The sequence below is a fragment of the Notolabrus celidotus genome, chromosome 18, assembly GCF_009762535.1.
Source record: "Notolabrus celidotus isolate fNotCel1 chromosome 18, fNotCel1.pri, whole genome shotgun sequence".
In the NCBI taxonomy this organism is placed as follows: Eukaryota; Metazoa; Chordata; class Actinopteri; order Labriformes; family Labridae; genus Notolabrus; species Notolabrus celidotus.
The window spans coordinates 23,759,912-23,778,514 of NC_048289.1; the positions used below are offsets into that span (position 1 = coordinate 23,759,912).

At 39.6% G+C, this 18,603-nt stretch overlaps 1 protein-coding gene across 2 annotated transcripts; it reads right to left on the reverse strand.

The window, feature by feature from the left end:
• Positions 1 to 2,011: 2,011 nt before the first annotated feature.
• Positions 2,012 to 17,426, reverse strand: myoz1b (myozenin 1b). Of its 2 annotated transcripts, none has more exons than XM_034708375.1 (6): positions 17,187 to 17,426; positions 12,553 to 12,639; positions 7,078 to 7,244; positions 6,925 to 6,994; positions 6,626 to 6,806; positions 2,012 to 2,638 (listed from the first exon to the last, which is right to left on the reverse strand). In XM_034708375.1, the coding sequence occupies exons 2-6, from the start codon at positions 12,635 to 12,637 to the stop codon at positions 2,398 to 2,400; spliced, it is 744 nt and encodes a 247-aa protein (XP_034564266.1). In that variant the 5' UTR covers positions 12,638 to 12,639; positions 17,187 to 17,426; the 3' UTR covers positions 2,012 to 2,397. The 2 variants fall into 2 exon arrangements, with proteins under 2 accessions (XP_034564266.1, XP_034564265.1); XM_034708374.1 differs by lacking the exon at positions 17,187 to 17,426 and adding an exon at positions 13,382 to 13,407.
• Positions 17,427 to 18,603: the final 1,177 nt, after the last annotated feature.

The following is an 18,603-nucleotide window of genomic DNA, read 5'->3' on the forward strand; positions in this document are numbered from 1 at the left end:
TTGCTGTCTAAGACTTAACAACAGTCCCTCTAGATCTTTGGGAATTAAGATATACCAGCAGATCACAGTGTGGCTAGCACAATTAGTGACATAAAACTCATACAACCCTATTCAAAAACAATGAAATATCCCTTTAAGAATCCCGTGACCCATGGGATTCCTGAAAAAATGTCAGCCTCTAGTCCCTACCTGTTCTTCTCCCATCTTCGCCTCTTTTTGTCTCTGCAGCTCTCCACCGTCAGAAACATATAAAGGACATCTGTTCAGCCACCATCACTGGAGTACTGCCAGCACCCGTTTACAGTCACAGCCTGGGCTCACAGCTATTCACAGAGCAGGTCATGGGGACATTTTTGAGTTGGTCAGTGGTTTTTGAGATAAAGCTGGCAAGAGAAGTTAAAATCACCAGAGAGCATTAGCCTAAAGCAGAACAGCAAAGTTGGCATTGACAAAAATAGACATTTAAATACCCCTGCAGTTCACTTCCCCGCAGCTAAGTAATTACATTGCTATCACAACCATGTTGGCTACATGTAAAGCTGCAGCCAGCAGTTGTGAAGGACAGGGCAAAAGAGTTATCTTAGCCAAAATAACTGCTCCCAGAAACTCTCATTAAAACGATTCTGGGACAATGAGTTGATTTTAAACTTTTATGAACATAATTTTAGTTGTAAAAGGCATCAACTGTGTTTTTTGACTATTGTTTTGAGGTCACAAGTTCAGCATTTTAGCCCTTGCCCTTTGTTTACTAAAGCAGGGGTTCCAAAATTTTCAGCCCACGACCCCCAAAATATAGGTGCCAAAGAGTCGCTTCATACTTCATTTACTTCATACTGCAAAATAAGTTTACCTCCATGCACATGTGGCTGTGTTTCCTGTGCTGCTGTGAATTAACCTGCTGATACAGATTCTTTTGTTAATTAACTCTTAGCTAACCCTAACCCTAACTTTAGGAGTCAACTGGCAACAAAGAAAGGCAGAAAACTAATGAAATGTACTTATTTGCAGGGTTTTATTTCAAAAGTAACTACTATTTTTGTCTATATTTTACAATAATGGGTAAAATAAGCAAATTTAGATGACTTAGATGACATCTCACGACCCCCCAGGGGATCCCGACCCACACTTTGGGAACCCCTGTACTAGAGTACGGAAGAGGATTAGGGCCACTGAAAAAAAAAAAGGGCAACATTTTTTTTTAAATTATTATTCTGAGATTAAAGTCAGAATTAAAGTCAGAATTCTGAGATCAAAAACTGTTTGTTTATTTTCAGTGGCCCTTATCCTTTTCCGTACTAGTACCCACAGGAACCATATTGTACTTTGTTGTTGATAGAGATGATGATGACGGGGGAATGGATTGTGAATAGCAGGAACTTACAATTTCTGGCACCGCTTTTTCCTTCAATGTTTTTTCACAGATCTTGTGTTTTTATGAAGTGGTGATAACTGGTGGCCATATTTGGAGATATTATGATCCCTGTCACTGTACAAACAAATTCTGTTCACTCAAGACTGTGGCAAAAAGCTAAAGGGAGAGCATGCCAGTGGACTTCAATTCTGTGAATCTGTCCAACATAAGTAATTCTATGATACAAGAAAACAAAGTCCTCTGAAAGAGATATTTCAGTTTTTTTGAAGTGGGGTCATATGAGTTACATTGCACTAGTACCTCCTGCTAGCCACAATGAGTGCCGGTGAGCTCTTCCCCTTTAATGAGAAAATTCCCAGATGACCGGCAGGCAAGCTAGGCTACAATTTTCTGCAGATGGGGACACCTCTTTCGCGTAATTTTGCTAAAGTTGAGAAAATATGGTCCAGGCACTCATCACGGTGCAATTGCATGCTCTACTAGAAAAAATTGCTGCTCTTGACTTTGCCGTCAGAAACCCCCTTTGTTTTGGCACTATTTTCGGACACACCTCGCAGACCTGTGTTCTTCCACTGCATGAGCACGGATACACGCCGATCAGCGGTTTGCAGTTTCAACATGAAAAGCGTGCAGACAATCTGTAAAGGAGAACTTTATTGAATACATACATTGTTTCAAGAGTGCAGAGTGCGCATCTATATTTATTCACACTGGTCTTGCATAAACTCAGAGTATGCAAAATCATAGTAAGACTTATGGAGGAAAGATAAGAGGCACACAAGAGACTGGGGAGATACTTTTCAAATAATTTCAAGTCATTTGAAATCACTCTCTTTTTAGTGGTAATTAAAGTTCCACACGAGTACATGGGAGCCTCAGTAGTGCCGACAGTCTCTGTTTTCAGTGTAAATTATGAACCGTACCTCTTGCTCTCATGCCGGTTAAAGGTGTGTTTTATGAGTTACAGTGGATGTGTATTCTACAGGGTACATGTACTTTAAATAAGCGTGTGTGTGCATGCATCTTCACAGGTCATCTGTCTCTCCATCGAAGGGGATGGTGTCCATGTCCATGTCCATGTGGATGTTGGAGCTGTCTTCGCCGCAGATCCAGCCGATGGGGGTGCGGTTGAATGAGGGGCGTGAGCGGATGTCATCCTGCAGGCTGGGCAAAGGCTCCGCCACCTCATCGGCACTGTTGTTCATCAGGAGTTCGAAGGTCAGTGACTTGGACACCTTGTCTAAGCCACCGAATGGCAACGCCGTCCTGGGGAGAAAGAGAGAAAGACAAGGTACTCATCAACACAATCTCAAAATGAAGTGACAGGTAACATTTCAGGTTGAAATTGCATGAAATGAGTGCACAAAACGACTAAAAAGAAATGCAAAAGATTACAAAGAAATGTCGAAAAGTCAGAAATCAACAAAATAAGGGTAAATAAAATCAACACACAAGATGCTGAATGACCACAAAGACACACAAAACAACAACAGGGAGATACAAAACACATATTATGCAAACAGCTTCAGAGGAGACACATAACCACAAAGAGACCTAAAACAACCATGAACAACATCTCAAAGTACTCGTTTCTTTCAGTCTGGATGTGTAACTCTCGTGGGAGGCCTTTGGGGAACTTTTTTGCATGTGTGTGTGGGGGCTGTTGTCTATTAATCCATCCATATATGACTGTTTATTGCCTATTCAGAACCATTAGTAATTACTAAGGATACAGCTGCTCTTACTCTGGTACTCAACAACCATTAAGAGTATTACAATAGACAGAGATCAAGGGTTGAAATAAGATTAATATAATTACATTTGTGGCAGATGCTGTCTTAGAGGTTGATATATGGTACATTCCCAAATGTCAGTCATGTGGTGCGCTATGTGAAATCTGTTCAGCTGCTGAGTAAAGCCTGGAAGCACAGGTAAGGAAGGAGTCGTCTTTACCAATGATGAAAGTATGGATTTATCTTAAAGGAGCACTCTAGTAATTCTACAAATCAAGGTTGGTTTACTGGCCTCAGATTGTACCGATCTGTGCTGTCACCTTGGAGAGGTTTTTTCAAGTCTACAGTAATCTTGGTTCTTATGGCTATCTTTCTAAAGCCGCTACCCAATATAGTCTCTGGGAGCAATCACCAACATTTTGGTGATCGCAGTAAGACGTAAAAGGACTTCGGCCCAAGTCTTTCTTTTTTGTTTGTTGTCTTTGTTTACAAATCAACTAGAAGCTTGAGAAGCGAATGAATGGCGCTGGTGTTAAGAGGTGACGAAGAGTGGATTGTGAGCTGCACCCACAGGAAGATATCTGCTTATCAGGGATGTTCTGAAGTGACTAACTTCCTAGTTCTTTAACCCTCCTGTTATGTTCATTTCTTAGAGACAGCAATAATGTTCCTGGGTCAACTTGATACGGGGCATATTTAATGATCCAAAAGTGTCCGAACCGCAAAAAATCCCAATAAACTTTTTTAAAATCTCATTATTAACTCCATTACTAACCATTTAAATCCATATTTAGTGCAATGGTGTCTTTTAATTCTTGCAGATCATGGTTCAATGAGGATAACTCACTTGTTTTTTATGAAATTCATGTTAAAACTTTTTTTAATGTACATTAAAAAAGCCCTAAATATTAATACAATAGTTTTACATGACATAGATTATTTTTTATTTTATTTTACATTTTTTTTTTTTTTTTTTTTTTTATGAAGTGAAGTTGATAAATTAACACGAGACACCTCTTCTGTCACATGCCCAGATTTTTATGCTTTATTTAGCTGGTTTGGAAGGCATATATTACTTAAGGAACCTCTGAATACCAATAGCATTTCATCCAGTGTGACATTAGAAATGCAAAATAATACTTTTAACAACTTTTAAACTTTAAAATGGGTCAATTTGACCCGCAACATAACAGGAGGGTTAAACAGAAACTAAAATCCAACTAACCGGCAAGTCTACAGGTTAGAAAACACTCAGAAAACATTCATTTATGTAACATTGCTAAACACAGTCAACATTTGTTTGTCGAGTGTGACTAAAAATAGCAGAGCTAGTACCACCAGCCGTAGGTCCTTCTTGCAGGCTAACATCCATATGCATGTGCTGGTTATGCATTGCTCTGGTCGAGTCAGCCAGTGTACCATCTGTGCTTTCTTACTTTTGGGTAGTAGAGCACTACATCATTATGGCAGTAGCTATGAACCAAAACTATCAGTGGGTGGCCGCGCTACAGCTTACAAATCAAAGATGGAAACTACAACATTTCCGTTACCAAAATTAGTTCTTCTGTCTACAGATTTAGCATTTTTAAGAGAGTGTGTCTATGGAATCATAAACTTAAGCAACTGATAGACCACAAGCTAAGCAAAAGAGTCAAGCTATCTCATTTTGTAACATTTATATTTTTTGTCACAACTTTTTCTATGTGAATTTTTTGATCATTTTATCAAAAAATGTTTTGAATGTTTTTTTAATTTTTGGGCAGAGTAGTGATTTCATGATACTCCTAAGAGGAACTTTCTGTTTGTGTCAGTTTTGGCGTCCCCTGTGGACAAAGTGATACTTCTTACCTCTTGTCCTGTACATGTGTTAAGACGAAAAAATATCACCCAGCTTTCTTTTCAAGAATCAAATGTATCACTCACTTTGAATATTTGCTGTAGAAAAATGTTAAAAAGCAATTTTTTTTTAGGGCTGACCATCATCTGTCCTGACACCTATCCCCTTGCAGTTTTTGAAGGCATTAAAAACTGCAAAACCGGAAGCATCAGTCTCGTTCCAGATGGTCCTCGTTGGATTTTTGGGTCATAAAGAGGACTCACTGTTAAAGTCAGTCTGTTTCATAACCGGTTAAATACTCCTCACAGGAGCTTTAATCTGCTCTCAAACATAGAGCACATGGTGCTAGTATAAAGTTGCATGCATTTAGCTATTTTTACATCCGCAGATTATGACTTCAACATCAGAGTTACATGGAAAAATCTGCCAACTGCCATTGTAGAGAGTGTTTTTTTATTCCTGGTTTCCGGTGACCAAAACTAAGCACTTACTTCCTGAATAAGTTCAATCTTAGAGTTATTTTTCTTCTAAATGCCAAAACGTTCACTATCTCTGTGTCTCTTTGACTGTTGGTTTGACAGTTTAAGTCTTTTCCAGATGAGTTTGGTGCATCAAAGCTACACTGTCAAGAGTAAAGACACTTAATGGACTGAATGACTGATTGGAAAAACACAGATACATTTTGGTTTTCTTCAATTAAACAAACAAAAAACTGAAATGATTGTTTTTAGAGCCAAGGAAGAAAGGTTAAAGGTTACTGCTCAGCTCCAATCTGCAAAGATGAAATGTTCAAACCAAGTCAGAAACCTTGGTGTAGTTATAGACTCAGACCTTAATTTCAGCAGCCACATTAAGACAATTACAAAGTCAGCCTACTATCACCTTAAGAATATATCAAGGATTAAAGGACTTATGTCTCAGCAGGATGCAGAAAAACTCGTCCATGCATTTATCTTTAGCAGACTAGACTACTGTAACGGGGTCTTTACAGGACTCTCTAAAAAGTCCATCAGACGACAGCAGCTCATACAGAATGCTGCTGCTCGAGTCCTAACAAGGACCAAAAAAGTAGATCACATCACTCCAGTTCTAAGATCTCTACACTGGCTTCCTATCTGTCAGAGACTTTAAAATCCTGCTGATGGTTTATAAAGCACTGAATGGTTTAGGCCCAAAATACATTGCTGATCTGCTGCTACTTTATGAACCATCTTGACCTCTGAGGTCATCAGGCACTGGTCTGCTTTCAGTCCTGAGAGTTAGAACGAAACATGGTGAAGCAGCGTTTAGTCATTATGCACCACATATCTGGAACACACTCCCTGAAAGCTGTAGGTCTGCTCCAACTCTCACCTCTTTTAAATCAAAGACTAAGACCTTTTTATTTGCTACTGCCTTCCTATCTTAGCTCATTTTAACTCACTTTAAATGCAGATTTTAAATTTATTTTGAATATATTTCTAATTATCCTTTTCTTTTCTGTTTTATTATATTTGTCATTTTAATTGTGCTCTTTTATGCTTGTCTGAATGTTTCCAATGCTTTTAATTTTTTAATGTAAAGCACATTGACGTGCCCTCGTGTATGAAATGCAATACACAAATAAAGTTGCCTTGCCTTGCCTTGCCTTTAACGTCATAGAAAGAACCAAGATGGTGATAATGATTGTGTCAGTGTGTGTACCTGTTGAAGCTCTTGTACAGAGGCAGCTCTGCATGCATCCTGATGGGTCCCGGCATGCTGGCCCTCATGGTGGCTGTCAGCTCCTCATTGCCCTTCATGGCCCTTTCCCATGGTGAAACGTAGTTGCGTATGTACTCCTCATTTCTCTTTGCCTGCTCCTCTTCTTTTGTCTCCTCCACCACTGAAACACAGGATGCACAGGAGGAAAAATAAAATGAAATGCAACATCTAAACAGAAAGAAAGCATCTTAACTACTAAAGAGGGAGAGAATATGTAAGAAGAGCATCTATGATTATACCTTCCATCTTTGGCATCTCAGGTTTTGGTGGGACTGGGGGTGGGGACATCAGCAGGTTCTCGAGGTTCTGCTGGATGTCAAAAAATTGTAAACCATTACAAACATATAAACAGAGCACAAGATAAACACTGTATGTCTCTTCTTCATTGATACCGTGTTCTCATTGGTCACGATGAACTTCTCCACTCTCTGCTGCCTCATCCTGAACATCTTGGAGCCCTTGTTCTTGGAGAGGGAGAGCTCCTCCAGCATTGTGTCCTTGGGGGTCTTGATCTTGGTGCCCAGGTCAAACTCAGTGGCTTCAGGGTCTGACTCATCATCTGGTCAGAGGAGGAGGAAGATAAAAATTACTGAACATGAAATTCCATAAACAGTGCTTGGGGTGATTTAGAAAGGGTGTCATATCATAGTTTGTCCAGTAGGGGGCACTCTGACACAGTTTACAACACTCCCAGCACTGTCTGCAGCACATGTAGCAGAGTACGCCAGCATTCAACCATCACTACCCACATACTCCCACATATCCTTTACGTTGGGATGGATGTTAAACATACAGCCACTAGAGGGCGCTCAAACAAACCAGTCTTCCACGGACCTTCCACCTGCCGTCCAACATCATACTTATGACTCCACTTTATTTGTATGGCTGTTCTCTGCTCCGAAGTTGGCTGATGAATTTTCTACAACAAACACCAAACGCCACTCAGATCAGGCAGTTCATTCAGTGGTGGTACTTTTGGCTACAGTGGAGAGGGATGACGATACTCCAACTGAGCGCTAATGGCCGTATGTTAAGCCCATACTGAAGTTTTTGAAATAAAGGTAAGGTTGTGTATTTTAAAACCTTCACTCTATACCATGCAATAAAAATATGCAGTCCAACCTGCAAAAGTATTTGTTTTATTCACGGTGAACACTTAACACTAAATAGAGTTTTCTGCTTGTTGTGACTTAGTTGCCCTTTTACTTCTTTAATATTAGCTTTATACTAAAAAATAAAACCTCATGATAGCATTTCCACAGTTCAATTGCTCTTGTTTTTTATTTATCTGAGTCTTTTATTCCTAATGTGTTCTTTACCTTATATTATGGCTGGTGGGGTGGTAGTCTTATTATATTTAATTCAATTTTATTTTATTTGATGGTTTGTTATTTTATTTTTATTTTTTGTATTTTATTTTCATTCTTATTTAATTTTTAGTTTTAATTGTATGTTTATTTTTGTTTTTGTTTTTATTTTTTATTTTATTTTATTTTATTTATGTACTGTATCTATTTTTTTTACATTTATTTTATTTTTATTTTTTATATTAATTGTATTTTTCATATCTTTAATTTTATTATTGTTATCATTATTATTTACATTTTATTTATTATTTTATTTACAAAAATGGTTACACTATTATTGTATGAAAAGTGCTTTATAAAAATAGTATGATTGATTGATTGATTGATTGATTGATTGATTGATTGATTGATTGATTGATTGATTGATTGATTCATTCATTCATTCATTCATTCATTCATTCATTCATTGAAACAACTGTTGCCTGTATCTTGATCAAACTCACAGTTAGTTACCAAATACAAGTCTAATACCAATAACACATTTCTCAGTTACATTATTCCCTTTGAGACTCTATTATTCATAAGAGTTAAAAGATATTTCATTTTATTTTTTCCTTTTTTTCTAATGAACTACGGCACTTTACTTCAGCTCTTTATAATCAGTTTTACCCATTAAGGAAATTAAATTGTGTCTTCTGAATTTCTAAGGTAGAATAAGCGATGTGTGTGGGACTGTAAAAGGTGTATTTTCATCCTCTGGCGTCCATGCTATGCTTGTTATGCTGAATTATAGTTGAAACCTGTTGTGCGATGTTAGAGAATGTGTGTGTGTGTGTTAAACCAAGGGAGTCATACGGGTTACTGGGCCAGAGTAATATGGAAGAAAAGGGCACCGGGGAATGTCGGAGCGGGTTTTCTGCAAGAACTGTTTATGGAGGGAAATCCTTCTAACACGCCGCCTCTCTCCTCTTTCAGTGATGGAGAGATCTGATGGATTTTACAGCTCCACAGAGCCGCTCATAAAACACTCCCCTCATCCACCACATACCCTCTGATATCACTCATAACACCTGGAGTCCAGCCATAAGCACACACACATACTTCCACACACACACATGCACATGCACGAATACATCTATAAAGCGGGGAGTTGGCATTGCAATGCTGCAGAGAGCTGTTAGCAGTACATCGTAAATCAGACTTGGGCAAGTGGGTGTGTGTTAAGCGTGTGTGAGAGAAAGAGGCAGAGAGAAAAACAGAGAGAGAGAGAATAAGAGAGAGAGAGAGTAATTGAGGCTGCTCAGAAGAGCGAAGCCTCCCATGGGGATATTGATTAGAGTGTTAATTCAGAAGAATGTGAAACTGGAGCTGGCTGCTGACAAGGGAGAAAATGGACAGACTGACAGAGACAGGAGGTGGACAGACGGACAGCACAGAGATGGCCAAAAGTCAGAGCGACATAGAGGCGAGGATGATGGAGAGATGAGTGGGCATTAAATGGAGCAAAAAAAGGATAAGCAGGATAAGCTCCTGAATGACTGACTGGAAACAAAATGTTGGAGAGATAGAGATGTAGCTGCAGAGGGAGTGGTAGCAAAAAAAACAACCAAAGAACAACAAGGACACAGATGGGAGAGACATCTACAGATTAATGAGAAATATGTGTGTTAGCTTATAGAATCACTTCCAAATTGCGTACACAGAGATAGGAAGACAATGGATCGTGGTTGTTCATGAGAGTCATATCTTGTGGAAGTATTCGTCAGTTTTAGCACTGGTACAAAATGCAACACATTCAAACAATACTATGAGTTCAAAGCTACGCTAGCTGCTCTACAAGGCTATCAGGCAAATAATTTATCTGAGCTAATGCTTACATCAGAATACTAACATGCTAGAAATTATGCTACAAACATCTAATGCACAAAGCGGCTGCCTCCAGTCTTGAAAGTGAAGCTAATGCGGAAGTGCAGTAAATTGCAATTCCTCATGTGTCCACTTGAGGCTGGCTCCAAGGTCAAAGAACCCCCATTAGGCCCTATGTTGAAACTTCCATTTTTACAGCAGAATCAAAAATGTTTAACAGACTGGTACAGAAACAGCTTTGGTCTCAGTGGCTCATTTCTTTATTCTTTATTCAAATGGACAGGGGTGAATATTTTTTAGAAAACATTTGTTTTTGATCATCTGATGGCCAATAGTTGTGCATTGATCTGCTATATAACAGCACGACTGAGCTGATAGGTTAACTGGTTGTAGCTGTTAGCTTTGAGGCTTAAGACCCAACTCAGCTCCATCTCTGACTGTCTCTTGGCTGAACAAAATTTAAGTTGAGCCAGCTTTTCCAATATGGCGACCGCCATCTTTGGGGTTCATAATTCTCTCTCTCTCTTTTCAATTCCCTCTATCCCTCTTTCCAACCCCAACTCAGTTGAGACAGATGGCTGTCTAACATGCAGGGTTCTGGATGTAGAAGCACTATGCCATATAACGTGTAAGTGGTGTGGTGATTCCCAGCAGCCGTACTGCTGTCACCCGCGGGGTGTTTGTAGCTCAGGGCAGGTTATCGCATGACAAGTCTCGTCTAAAAGTATTGTGTAATGCCTGAGCCGGCGGTCACGGAGTGGGAGGCTCTCCCGTTGGATACGACGACAAGGTGTTTCTCATCGAGACCTGTCACAGACCGACCACGGTCATGCAGTGACCGGCCCTGAGCTACAAACACCCCACAGGTAACAGCGGTGCGGCCGCTGCTTGTGTCTGAACATTGAAGGCTTATTAATAACGGTACCAATAACAATATCAATTTTAACAGAAGAAAAGGTGAAAAAATTAAACGATTTCTCCTTAGAAAAGCATTAGGCTGATGTACCCTGTTAAGGTCTTAAAATGACATGACTACAGCTGAATTATTTGGCCCACCCAGTGCAAATCTTAATGCTTCTCTTACTGTATGCCTTGAAAAGTAATTCTTGAAAAGTTTGAATTTGACCATGAAAAAAAGTGTATGAACCCTGAACATGAGTCTGGTTCTGCTCGAGGCGTCTGCCTTAAACTTGCTAAGTGCTGCAAAGTCCTCCACTCATGCTGGATTAAAATGAGATAAGATTGAGTCTTACCCTGTCTTGATGTTGAGTCTTTGTAAGGAATTTAACATAGAGTACGGTCAAGACCTGCTCTGTTTGAAAAGCATCTCGAGATAATTTTTTGTTGTGATTTGACACTATACAAATAAAGATTGATTGATTCATAATGTCTCTTTGGAAACCAGTGGGTAACATCACCGAGAATATGTCCATGGTTTATACAGTCTATGGTTGTGGTTCCCAAACTGGGGAGCTACATTGTCAGTCAGCTCAGTTACACCTCTAATTATGCAGATATTTGCATAACTCTTAGACTTAATTTCTTTGAAACAGATGAGTTGTAAAAAATGGAATCCCTGTACAGCATGAACAAACAAACATGTCAAATGTTGCTGTAAAAATGGGTGTTAATGGAGATTCCTCAGCTTTTTGAGCCAGCCTCAATTGGACACTCGAGGAACTGCAGTTTTTTTTTGCACTTCTGCATTGGCTTCTTTTTTCAGCATTGGAGGTTGCCGTTTGGTGCATCACTAGTCTCTGTTAGTACTGCATTAGAATACAGGTGACATGTATCACACAAGAATCAAACAAGTCAAAAATCTGTGCTTAAGTGTATTACATTTCTCAACAACGGACTACACATTGTCCTATGGCTGGCACACATTCAATGAAACCTTGATATGTCCATTTTATGAAACTTTGGTTCCTCCACTTGAATTCCAGTAAAGTTCTATAAGTTTGTGAAATATTCAGCTGCACAGTGACACGAACAGATGGTGAAAATGTGATGGTAAAATGTATTAATGCTTCTCCTTCATAAATAAAATCTGTAATTCCCATCAAAGAGTTATGGGAAAAGTGAAAAGGAGATGAGCATGTGCAGCATTGGCTTTTTTTATTTAGCTTCCTGGCATCATAATAATCCCCACTTAATTGTCACTCTTACAACAAACAACACATGGAGTTTCTATTTGTGGAGTAAGTGTCAAGATGTGACTTTTTTTCAGAATCTTACAAGTTGCGTTGGTCCGTCCACACAGCCTGAAACAAATATGGTGTGAGCTGAATCACCGTCTGATATTTTGTGTCGCAGCTAATGGTGACAGATTTGTATCTGCTCCACCATCTGATAATGATCAACACTCCTCCAAGAGCTGCCACATGCATGTAAGATATTGTGTTACTGCTTGGAAGAAGAGTGCGTGTTTGTGTGAGTGTGTGTGAGTGTGTGTGTGTATGTGTTCTTATTAAATTGTAGGATAAGGCCACGTGCAGAGATTTACACCCAGGCAGTTTAATTTACTCACACATGCTGTGCAGAAAACAGACACCACGGACAGAAAGTTACAATCTGATTAAATGACTCAGGAGACAGAGGAAGGTCGTCGAGGAATGTGGATGGAGATGTTTAATGCTGACACGTGTTGTGTCAGTATGTGGTTTAGGACATGTGTGCTGTTTGTGAGTGTTTTACCATTCTGGCTGATGTTGGACAGGTCAGTGATGATTCTGTTGGCCTTCCTCTTGTTAGAAGGGGCAGAGTTTGGAGTGGAAGGCATGGCTAAAGAACAGAAAACAGAAGACACTTAATTAATAAAGACCATTATCATCATCTCCATTTATCATCCAAACATTTATCCAAACATTTCTTGTTATTTAGGACTCGTGACAGGTCCTGGATTCAAGCCTCGCCTGCATTAGGACTCAGAGGATGAAGAGGAGGACTCACTTATTTATTGAGCAAAGCCTGGATTATAGTTTTTGTAAGGCCTTGGTAATGTATTCAGTTTCAAGCAGGGGCTGACCATAGACTGTATAAATAATGCTTATATCCATGACGTCACCCATCTGTTCCTTAGCGCTTTTTTGAAGCCAATCAACGGCTGCAGCCATATCAGAAAAGCGGAACTCAACCAGTAATTGTGTGACGTAAAGGAGAGGAGTTTGAGCCTGCAAGCCAACAGCTATGTGTTCTCGTCAGGGAGTCAAGTCAGTCATGTCCTTATTTGGTCAAAAACTCCCTACCCTAGAAGAAAATTCACCCCCCTACAGTGTGTGCCGATAGAGAGTTAGCTACGTAGAGCCAAGCCTATTTTGAACCAGGCTGTAAACATGTTTATTAATGCTGTAAAGATCGTCTTTTTGGAATTGGTGTGTATGTGGTTTCCAGTGTTTCTGCAGCCAGCCTCAAACGGATTCTTGATGAATTGCAGATTTTAACACTTCTGCATGGGCTTCATAGTTTGAGACCGGAGGTTGCCGCTTCGGGCTGACGGATGTGTTCACCTGCATGTGCATTTCACCTGCCATCTTGTACAGCAACAACTTCTGCCTTGAGAGGCACTACGAATCACGTGTTGAGCTATCAAAGATTTTACAGCAGATGCAAAAAAGAGCAGTTCATCGTGTTCGCCATGAAAAAGAACCATGAAGGAGAAGACAGGGACAACCTAAAACTTTAACAGACATCTATCCAGAAGGTAACGACAAAAATAAATAAGAAGCTATACCCGGCTTTCTTACTGATCCTCTGGTTGTGTAAGATGCTTGATTCTGATTGGTCAAAACCCCTTGATTGACAACGGTTGTTAACTTTCACTAATATGAGGAATACAAGAGACAAACTAATTGCACATTATGTCAAATCAATCCACGGAAAAGAGTTCCGGCACATTTTGCTTCTGCTTGTTAACACCATACACCATACGGGGAGGTAAAAACTCAACTCGGACTCAAGGTTTAGTGACAAAACCACAACACTGTCCACAGCGATAAGAAAAACTCAGATCAAATCTCTTGTAGTCCATCTACTTAGGAAGACAGGTCACACTGCAGCCAAAGCTAACATCTAGCTAGTGCAGCAGTAAATTTGGCAGCTCAACAGAAACTATATCCCTCAGGAGTTGGAGAAGAGCAAAAAGAGCACACCAACAGAGAGGGAAGTTAGATTGACAAGTCTGCAGAAACCCTGTAATGACATACATACGTATAGATCAACACATTTATATTTTTGCATATACTCCAACTGTTTTGTACAGTTACATCCCTGCAGTTATTTTCCACATGCAATATTTACATGGCATTATATTCACTTATAGCATCATCATACTAGACATTATTATGTAATCACTGTTTTGAAAGTCTTTGTTTTTGGTGTCATGTGTTTGTGACAACTTTGTTATTGTTTCCATTATTTTGTAGTTTAATGGTACTCATCGTTTATTTGCTCAGATACTTTGTTTTTTTTCATTTTTTAATTTTCATTCTTGATTTTTATAATTGGCTGCTTTTGTATTTTTGTTTTATGGATAATGAGTGATTTTAAATAATTGTTTTTCTTGTTTTTGTTTTGTTGTGTGGACCCCAGGAAGACTAGCAACCACAATGGGGAAACTACTGGGGATCCTAATTAAGAAAGAAAGAAAGAAAGACAGAAAGAAAGAAATACTACATACTGTGTATGTGGTTTACAACCTTGTGCAACTTTAAATTTTATTAATATTATTGTTATTGTTATTATTATTATTATTAGTAGTAGTAGTAGTAGGAGGAGTAGGAGTAGTAGGAGTAGGAGTAGTATTATAGTTAATATCTTCTTATTCTATTCAATTTTTTCATTCTTTCTCATCTATCACTTGATTTCCTCTGTCCTTTACTTTTGGCTCTTATCTTATCTTATCTTATCTTATCTTATCTTATCTTATCTTATCTTATCTTATCTTATCTTACCTTATCTTATACTATTTTGTCTTATCTCATCTTATCTCATCTTCAAATGACATTGGGGTCATACAAACTATGACAGCTGCAAAGGACAAACCAAAGGAACACTGGGACCAAAGCCAGTGTAGGAGGGTAGGAGGTTTGCTAGCCCAAAACTCAGCAACTGTTCGCTTGAAGGTACAGTATGTAGGAAACGTATTGTTTATATTGCAAAAATTGCATGCCTAAGGTGAGTCCTGGCATTGCTACATAAAATATTAAATGACATAAAACATGCATGCCATTTCTCGCTATCCACATCTCCTAAAAAACTCACAATTTCAATTGCGAAGATTGCTGGGTTGGGATTCGGAGAAGATAATATGCAGTCAGTGGCTCACTCACAGTACTGCATATACACAGTCTACATTCTAGACAACTTTAACCCTTTGCTTAGCTAGACATAGTAGTGTTCTAACATATCAAGCAGATTTGGATCGGTCCAGAACTAATGCCTGCGATCAGAAAATTAGTATTGTATTCAAGCGGCAACCTCTAACCGCAATATGGCTGCCGCCAACGATTGGTCTCAAACAGCTCGTCAGAAACAGATGGGTGACGTTACGGATCCTAAGTCCATATTTTATACAGTCTATGATTGTATTATGTTGTTTAATTTTGACAACTTTTTGTACCACGTTTTGAAACACTGCGCCAAGTGGCTAAGAAAATCTGAAGTGATATCACTCTCGTTTTTGCTTATCCATTTAGTTGAATTCATTAAATTCAGAGAAAGGCTAACAAAGTTGGTCTTCTCAAGAGCTTTTCAATAATGTATGATTCACTAAGCCGCAACAAACACACAAGCTCCCATTTTCAGCTTGTTTAACAGTGAAGAGGTGAGGCTAACTTTATTTAGGCTATAAAGTAGCATCATGTTGTGTTGTTATGACAAGTTAAAGGCTTGTACTTTGTGTATTATGCTATTTTAGGTTGTTTTTTCTTTTTGTTTCATGCACTTTGTTTAACATTTGTTCTCCAAGTCTACATTAATTGGACTTAAATCGATCTAACACTGAAATACAGACAGCAAACCAAATAGAAACAATCTTTAAGAGTCATTCCCAAAATGTTTATTTGCTCTCTCAGGGGTCTGGCAGAGAGCATGACAGAATTAGCAACAAGACCCTGACAGGCAGTGAAATGTGATACAACAAAAGTGCTTTAAAATATTTCACGAGGAAGTCTAATTTGATTTCCAAGATATATTTGCGTCTGATGAACTTGCAGATCACGTCCCAAAATCTACGCGCTGCAGCAGAACCAGGTTCCTTAATTAAGTTAAGCACACTTAAAACATTGTGCATAGCCCCTGCATTCCCCTTAGGACTCTAATTCCCAGTGGCAGCTCGCGTCTCTCTTGACTAACCGCCCAGATGGGGGCCAGCAGTATGTCGCTGTCTGTCGCATGGGTCGAAAGCAATTATGTTAGGCTGTAGGTGAGTCCCAGTACAAGAAGAAAAAGCTGGAGGCCTCGTCCACTGGGAGACAGTTAATGTAATTGCTTTTCATCCGCTGTAATTGAAGCTCATTTCCTAGCCTGGGATTCAGTCTTATGCGAGCTATTTTTATGAACACATGTTCTATTGCGCTGTGGTGAGTGGGGCTGTCACCAGCAGAAGACACGCACACACACAGATTTGCACTTAAATTCCTTTCCTCTTGTGATCAGTGTGAGTAAGTGGCTGTGGATTAAAAACTGGAGATTACAGGTGCTTTTTGGATGTTCTGGGAAATGCAAGTTGGGAGGCCATGGTGACTACAGGAGCGACGCAAGGGCCTGGCTCCTGTTACCGCCCCCTCAGAGTGAAGAGGTGCTCCTGTCCCCCACGAGCAGACTGTTTTAGCTCCAGATAAATCTCCAGGGGACAGCTGGGGAGGAAGGGCATCAGTAAGCACATTCCCAAATGCACACATCCAGTACATCCATACCCACGGACTAAAAACTCCACCACACAGGCCACATTCCTCATCGACCAGTGTTAGGTAAGAGCTGCTGGAAGTGAAGGAAAAGTGGTCCACTAACTTGGGACCATTTAGTCAGATTCATTTCAACTGATATTTAATGAACGACGCACTCTAGAAATCATGAATCCTGAAGGTAACGTTCAAAATACTCATGATTCAAGGCACATTTTTGATCACACTCCTAAGTTTAGGATACAAACTTATAGTACGTACATAACACCATGTTGAACGTCTGCCTCTGGTTCACTCATTCACTAATTCATCCACATACACAGAGGCCTGTCTGCAGAGGATCAAGCTTTATTTGACTACCAAGACAGCAGATATTCCATTAACATTTCGACTTCTTAATCCCTTTCAACTTCTCTTATCTCTTACCTAAGACTCAGGTATCCACAGGAAGTCACAGGTCCCAGAAGGTCCCAGAACAGGGAGAGGAATACGGATCCCCAGGTAGATTTGAGTCCTAAAGTTGGTATTGTTGTGCCTGCCCTCTTCTTCGCCACAGAGAGACTGAAACCCTATCAGCAGGGCTGCCCCAGTGCTATGGACAGGGCCTGATGGGTGGGAGGAGGAGGGGGAGTTGGGTGAGTAGGGGGTAAAGCAGAAGGTGGGTGTGGTGTTTAAAGGTTAGATGAGTGATAATTGGAACCTGGTAATGATTTTTGTCAGTAACAACATACTGTGTTACAGAGAACCACTGACACAGCTGGAATAAAACTTTAAATATCAAAATATATAACACGTGTGTCACCTCTTCTCTTGTTGTACATTCGGGACTGACACCACAATTTTACATTTATATTTGTTATTATCCTTTTTTTAAACGCCTTATTTTATACAGAACAATACAGGAGCAACAGCATGGTAGACTATTTAGGGCCTGTGTCCACTAAGTGCATTTTTTTTACCGTTAGTGCCCATGACCTCAATGTCAGAGCACTTCTCACCAGCAGTTTGTAACAGTCAATACTAGTTGTTGTAATACTGCTGCAGTACCAGGTAGTGCCTCAAGGTGGTGCCACCTTTCTGTTTTGGTTTCCTATTACAGCCAAGTTGCTACTCTCTGAAACCGCAGTTGTTGTTACATCCCGACCGAGAGAGTACACTATACTGAGTTAGTGTATGTTCTGCCTATTTTCTATTTGCAATGTATGATATATGAATATATATTTCTGTGGAGACTGGGCATTATAAAGACTGTTCATTTCTGTACAATAAACTGCCGTGTGGAGATCCCCACTCTGCCATCTTGAAGCTTTCTGATAATACCTCGCTATCTTGGATAGACTGCTAAGACCAACAACGACATTTCACATTTCTTTTCATGAAATGGAAAGAGTAGGGACAACACTTCTTGTTTCGGATTGGCCAGAACCTGACAGCTCAACGTCATTTCCCGTTTTTATAACTAGTAACTAGAGTCCTTGCATGCCTTCAATGATATAGTTAAGGGTTCAAATCATGGACAGAGACTTATTTGGTGATAAAGATGAAATGTTTTCATCACAAGGAGACGAGCTGTGCTTTTAAAGTACCATTAAGATATAAATGAAATTATCTTAAGAGACAAGCAAAGGCAAAGTGGGCAGGTCTGCTGCCTCTCAATGCAAGGGTTCTGGGTTCAAATTCCAGCAGGGAAAAACTTTCCTCACACTAAAGTTTAAACTGTGCTTTTGAAGTACAATATCCAAATGGTGGAATGAAAAGACCTACAAAAGTAAGCTTATTGAGGCAGCTCTGTGATGTTGAGGATAGGCCTGCTACCTTGCAATCGGATGGTTCTGTGTTCAAA

What these genes read in the sequence shown, in the direction of transcription:
- myoz1b (XM_034708374.1), bottom strand. An exon ending in TCGTGACCAATGAGAACACG is followed by an intron (nt 6,995 to 7,077) that starts GTATCAATGAAG and finishes TTTGACATCCAG; the next exon opens with CAGAACCTCGAGAACCTGCT. An exon ending in TGAGATGCCAAAGATGGAAG is followed by an intron (nt 6,807 to 6,924) that starts GTATAATCATAG and finishes CCTGTGTTTCAG; the next exon opens with TGGTGGAGGAGACAAAAGAA.